The 6,573-nt window shown below is 51.7% G+C and overlaps 1 protein-coding gene across 1 annotated transcript in view; it reads right to left on the bottom strand.

Moving 5' to 3' along the window:
• Positions 1-800: 800 nt before the first annotated feature.
• The window catches only part of NXN (nucleoredoxin), an 87,059-nt gene continuing 81,286 nt past the window's right edge, over positions 801-6,573 (bottom strand). Inside the window, exon 8 of the mRNA XM_087702848.1 lies at positions 801-1,187. Within this exon, the coding sequence (XP_087558974.1) occupies positions 1,005-1,187 (183 nt within the window). The 3' untranslated portion in view covers positions 801-1,004. The remainder of the gene's footprint in view (positions 1,188-6,573) is intronic.

The following is a 6,573-nucleotide window of genomic DNA, read 5'->3' as shown; positions in this document are numbered from 1 at the left end:
CAGAGTCATAGGGGAATGTGATTTATGACACAGAGGGGAGGGAAGGAACAGGTGTGAAGTTCAGCTATAAACCAGACAAAGCATAGGCTTGACTGCGAACGGATCTTGCCTAATGGGGCTCCTAATAAATGACTAGTTTTGTATTGAAACTTGGCTCGATACTCATGAATCAATTAGGGCATTTTTTAGGAAACCTGACACACGCTTTAAGGTGGATGGATTCCACTACCAGAATTCCTCAGGCAACTGGCTTTGAAAAAGGTGGACTTTAAGATGGGTGGACTTTCACTCCCAGAATTCCCCAGCCAGAGTCCTTTTTGACCCGGGGGGTGGGGGGGGGGACGGGACGGGACTCCAAGTTGCTACGGTTGAGAAACACAGCAATACGGATGTGGTGCTAATGTCTTCATCAACAGTTTTAGTTTGCTGCAATATCGTCAGCTTTAGCCGTCTTTAAACTAACATTTCGATGGGTCGACTCACTCCCCCCAACTGGTTCACCCTTTCTACGCTTGGTGGAAGAAATTAAAGAGATTCATGTCCTCACTCAAAAGTGGGCTGGGGGTCTGCGGAGTGGAAAGCGGGGGTGAGCCAAACTTACTCCGGGCTCGGAGCGTCAGTTCTGAAATCCGTCCCGGTTGATGAAAACCGCTTTGCAAACGAGGAGCTTTTTAAAAAGAGTCTCCTGCTCGCCCTGTCTGGATGACCTCTGGGTACCCACCGCCCCTTTACCCCCATCACTCGCCCACCCCCAAAGCCAAATTTTGCCCCTCCCCGGAGACCACCCCACCCAACCCCGTTGCTTGCAAATAAAGAAGAGCACCTGGAAAGCATTTGGACAGAGATATCATTCTGGGGTTAAAACAAGGCACCACGAGGAAATGACCGCCAGGCCCGCACCGAAGGGGGAGCGCAGACCGTTTTTAAATAGCATCTCAGAGATTGGGGAAGGGGTGAGAAAAGACCCCCCCCCTCCTTCCTCCATCCCTGCCCCAGCTTCGGCATTAAATAGGCTCAGGTTTCAGTTTGTCAGCCAGAAAGTCATTCACGAAAGTTTCCACAATCGGTGGCGTGATCTCTTCGACATCCATGACGTATTTAGCACGGGCGGACATGTCCAAGATGGTCAGAAGAGGGGCGGCTTCGGGCAGGTTGGTGTAATCCCGGAGAGAGTCAGTCATGTCATCCTGGAGAGGGGGGCAAATAAAGAAAAACAGGGGGGGGAAGAGAATAAATTTCATTAAAATTAGTTTGGGGCATCAAAAGGCTCAAAAGTCAAACATTTATTGCTCAAGGCTACTCAAGAAGCCCTCCGCTTACGGCCACAACGGAAGCCCGTGTTTCTGCTGCTAAGTGAGACGTTGGTGAAGTGAATCTTGCCCCCATTTTATAGCTTTTCTGTTGTGGAACAGATTCGGACAGTGAGGAGGGTTGGGGAAGAACCTGGGCCAGTCCTGGAGTCTGGAGAAGGCTCTGAGGAGGGCTCTGTGTCGGAGGCAGAGAGGGGGCCAGAGCCGTATGCCAGTTATCAGCTGCCTTTGGAGTCAGACATCAGTGAGGCAGAAGAACAGCTGGAGCCTGTTCCCAGTGTGCGCATGCGCAGAGTTGCCAGACAAAGGGAAGAGCTAAAGAACAGCGGTCGACTTGGGAGAAAGGCCACAGGTGGACGGTGAATGGCCCCTCCCAGAGGGAATAAAAGAGGAGCAAAAGGGGAGTGGAGTTTGCAGGAGGCAACTAGTTCGCTTAATTGGTTCGTGACTCTCCGAGACTCCTTGCCAAGTTCTGCAGATTTCGGCCTGGCAGCTCTCCAAGCCAGATAAGGTCTGTGACCGTAAATCCTCCCTCGAAAGACTTTGCTGGATGTGAAGGAGCAGAATTCGCAGCAAATTAATAAAAGGGTTTTTGTCAGGACAAGGAATTTGCTTCAGGCTCTCGGGAAGCCTCCATTAAATCATTTTCTTGCCACAATTGTTAAGTGAGTCACCGGCGTTAAGCTAGTCACATGGTCATTATACATTATATACACACATACATACACCCACCCTTGCAATCGTCAATTTAATTAACTAATTTAATTTGTTCACTGCATTTTGGTTCACTGCATTCCGGACTAGGTTACGAAGCTGATTTGAACGGCCAAAATTCCCACGCAGGCAGTGGATGATGGGTTGAAGACCTCCACCTTCAAAACAGGCCAAGAGATTTCCTAAGATTGAAAATTTCTTGCGGTCTCAAAGCCCTGCGACTGAATTGCATCATCTCCAGCCACGAGGCAGATTCTCCTAACCACATCTGGCCTTCCTTAATTCTGGATTTTCCAGCTCGCAAGCATTTCTCAAGATCTGATTTATTCCGAAGCTGAAATTCTTTGCTTTAATATTTTTCTTGGGGGATTTCAAGTCTTCTTCTGCCTGTTTTATTCCAGGTCTCCTCTTTCAGTATATTTTGTACATTTTTGGGGTGTACAATTAAATCTTTTTTTCTTCTAAATTTTGCCGTCTTTAACAGCACTTTCCATTCCTCCCAATTTTATTCCACAAATTTACAAATTTCAGAAATAGACTTAGCTGTACGGTGAATGACTGAGCCACATAATTTTCTTTTCTCAAGCCTGACAAATTTGAGATGGGTGGAACTTCCACTCCCAGAATCCCGCAGCCAGCATGCAAAATTCGAAGTTCTGGGAGTTGAAGTCCACCAATCTTAAAGCCTTCTGGCTGGGGGATTCTGGGAGAGGAAGTCCATCCCTCTTAAAGCAGGCTGGCTGGGGAATTCTGGGAGAGGAAGTCCATCCCTCTTAAAGCAGGCTGGCTGGGGGATTCTGGGAGAGGAAATCCATCTCTCTTAAAGCATTCTGGCTTGGGGATTCTGGGAGTGGAAATCCTCCCCTCTTAAAGCATTCTGGCTGGGGGATTCTGGGAGAGGAAGTCCACCCATCTTAAAGCCTTCTGGCTGGGGGATTCTGGGAGAGGAAGTCCACCCATCTTAAAGCCTTCTGGCTGGGGGATTCTGGGAGAGGAAGTCCACCCATCTTAAAGCCTTCTGGCTGGGGGATTCTGGGAGAGGAAGTCCACCCATCTTAAAGCATTCTGGCTGGGGGATTCTGGGAGAGGAAGTCCATCTCTCTTAAAGCCTTCTGGCTGGGGGATTCTGGGAGAGGAAGTCCACCCATCTTAAAGCATTCTGGCTGGGGGATTCTGGGAGAGGAAGTCCATCTCTCTTAAAGCCTTCTGGCTGGGGGATTCTGGGAGAGGAAGTCCACCCATCTTAAAGCCTTCTGGCTGGGGGATTCTGGGAGAGGAAGTCCACCCATCTTAAAGCATGCTGGCTGGGGGATTCTGGGAGAGGAAGTCCACCCATCTTAAAGCCTGCTGGCTGGGGGATTCTGGGAGAGGAAGTCCACCCTCTTAAAGCATTCTGGCTGGGGGATTCTGGGAGAGGAAGTCCACCCATCTTAAAGCAGGCTGGCTGGGGAATTCTGGGAGTGGAAGTCCACCCCTCTTAAAGCATTCTGGCTGGGGAATTCTGGGAGTGGAAGTCCACCCCTCTTAAAGCATTCTGGCTGGGGAATTCTGGGAGAGGAAGTCCACCCATCTTAAAGCATTCTGGCTGGGGGATTCTGGGAGAGGAAGTCCATCCCTCTTGAAGCCTTCTGGCTGGGGGATTCTGGGAGAGGAAGTCCACCCATCTTAAAGCCTTCTGGCTGGGGGATTCTGGGAGAGGAAGTCCACCCATCTTAAAGCATTCTGGCTGGGGGATTCTGGGAGAGGAAGTCCATCTCTCTTAAAGCCTTCTGGCTGGGGGATTCTGGGAGAGGAAGTCCACCCATCTTAAAGCATGCTGGCTGGGGGATTCTGGGAGAGGAAGTCCACCCATCTTAAAGCCTGCTGGCTGGGGGATTCTGGGAGAGGAAGTCCACCCTCTTAAAGCATTCTGGCTGGGGGATTCTGGGAGAGGAAGTCCACCCATCTTAAAGCAGGCTGGCTGGGGAATTCTGGGAGTGGAAGTCCACCCCTCTTAAAGCATTCTGGCTGGGGAATTCTGGGAGTGGAAGTCCACCCCTCTTAAAGCATTCTGGCTGGGGAATTCTGGGAGTGGAAGTCCACCCCTCTTAAAGCATTCTGGCTGGGGGATTCTGGGAGAGGAAGTCCACCCATCTTAAAGCATTCTGGCTGGGGGATTCTGGGAGAGGAAGTCCATCCCTCTTGAAGCCTTCTGGCTGGGGGATTCTGGGAGAGGAAGTCCACCCATCTTAAAGCCTTCTGGCTGGGGGATTCTGGGAGAGGAAGTCCACCCATCTTAAAGCATTCTGGCTGGGGGATTCTGGGAGAGGAAGTCCATCTCTCTTAAAGCCTTCTGGCTGGGGGATTCTGGGAGAGGAAGTCCACCCATCTTAAAGCCTTCTGGCTGGGGGATTCTGGGAGAGGAAGTCCATCCCTCTTGAAGCCTTCTGGCTGGGGGATTCTGGGAGAGGAAGTGCACCCATCTTAAAGCCTGCTGGCTGGGGAATTCTGGGAGAGGAAGTCCATCCCTCTTAAAGCATGCTGGCTGGGGGATTCTGGGAGAGGAAGTCCACCCCTCTTAAAGCATTCTGGCTGGGGAATTCTGGGAGTGGAAGTCCACCCATCTTAAAGCATTCTGGCTGGGGGATTCTGGGAGAGGAAGTCCACCCATCTTAAAGCCTTCTGGCTGGGGGATTCTGGGAGAGGAAGTCCATCCCTCTTGAAGCCTTCTGGCTGGGGGATTCTGGGAGAGGAAGTCCATCCCTCTTAAAGCATGCTGGCTGGGGGATTCTGGGAGAGGAAGTGCACCCATCTTAAAGCCTGCTGGCTGGGGGATTCTGGGAGAGGAAGTCCACCCATCTTAAAGCAGGCTGGCTGGGGAATTCTGGGAGTTGGAATCCAGAAATCCCGAACTGGCCAAGTCTGAGAAACACTGATCCAGTATCTGCTACATATACTCCGCAGTTCCCTTCCTACATTATACAACACCCTTGTGATGTACATCTCTATCTTCATCCTCTCCTGCTTTTTTTAAGGTTGGTCACAATATTATCTCCTTGGCAGGTTGGTATCCACCAGGTAGGGGGCCCTTCCCCCCCCCCAATGTGCCTTTTATTATTCCAATTTTGCCCTGCCCTATAAGCGCCAATATTTAAGGTGCATTTCTTTGCCTTGACGTTTTCCATCTCTGGACTCCAGCAAATTTTTAAAATATTTTGGATCTGCGGCTTCCCTTTTAATAGCATTCTTGGCCTTAAATAATTCGCTTTCTGGTGGCCCTGCTTTTCTTCCGATAAAAACCAAGACAGCCTAGAATTATTTTAAGTCAGCAAAAAATAAATCTCGCCCCGGCACTGGCTTCTTTCTGCACTGGCTTTATTCTGCAGCTTTTTTTTCCCGGAGGCTCCCAATTGCAGGGGGGGGGGGGGAAAGGCTTGCTAGATAGAATTTATAGCTGAATTTATTATCTCTCCCCACCCCCCGGCTTTGTGTGGGTCCTGCCGCAGCCCACCCACCCACTCGCACACCTGCTTCCCTGCGTCCATCTTGCTCTCCTGCCCTCCGCAAAATGGCGGGGGTTTGCAACTCCCGACTGTCGGTAGACCACGAGAGGGCAGGGCTGTTGTCGAAAGAGGTGTGTACGTGTGTGTGTGTGTCTGAAACTGTCGTGTTGTCCTCCCCCACCCCACCCCTTCCCCGCAAGGCGCCCGAGACCCCGGCCCGGAAACCCGAGACGATGCACCTTGAGCTGAACGGGTGGACGAAATCCAGAAATTGGTCCTCCTCTTTCAGCTAGGAAAGGAAAAAAAGAAACCCTGGAATTTGGTGTATATTTCCCACCCTCCCCAAGGGATTTCCATGCCCCACACACTCGTAGGGTCATTGTGTTGGTTCCTAAGAGTGTGCATGTGTGTGTGTGTGTTGATTGTGGTCCTAGCACACAGGTGTTTTCCCTGCTCCAAAACCATCTCCTCCTCCAATTTTTTCAGCCGCCTTGTTTTGTTGTGTTGTCGACACCCTCGGTGCAAAGGCTAACCTACCCGGTGTGTGTGTGTGTGTGTGTAGAAGAGCCAGCATCCCCCCCCATCTATCCCCACGGAGGCCTCTTCCTCGTGACCCCCACCCACCCTGCCGCAGCCCCCTTCCCCTCGCAGGGCCGGCGCGAAGCGTGGCATCCGATGAATGGGCCATTCAGAGAGCTGTCAGCCGAGCCGGCGAGCAGATGCTTGGACGGATGAATGAGGTTGTTGTGTGGTTTGGGGCAGCCCCGGCCGCAGAGTGAGGTCGGTAGGAGGGATAGGGGCGTGTGGGGAGGGGGGCTGCGGGGAGGGGTCGGTTTAGGGGGCGCAGAGGGCCTTTTGTTTTAGGGTTCATTGGGCCGACAAGGGACACATTCAGCCATCTCTGGAGCAGAGTAGGTGGGAGTGTCCCCTGAGCTGTTGGAGGGAGTGGAGAAGGGCAGAGGGGGGTGGTGGGAGATGGGGTTGGTGGTCCCGGGGAGGGTGGGAAGGGCTGATAAGACTAAAGTGCCCTTCTTCACTAAAGTGTTCTGACCGAGGCTTCCCAAGAG

Source organism: Thamnophis sirtalis, unplaced genomic scaffold (genome assembly GCF_051295495.1).
Source record: "Thamnophis sirtalis isolate CommonGarterSnake01/CBP01778 unplaced genomic scaffold, rThaSir2_p1.2 scaffold_17, whole genome shotgun sequence".
In the NCBI taxonomy this organism is placed as follows: domain Eukaryota; kingdom Metazoa; phylum Chordata; class Lepidosauria; order Squamata; family Natricidae; genus Thamnophis; species Thamnophis sirtalis.
Note: the sequence above shows the minus strand (reverse complement) of the source record. Positions and strands in the feature narration are given on the sequence as shown.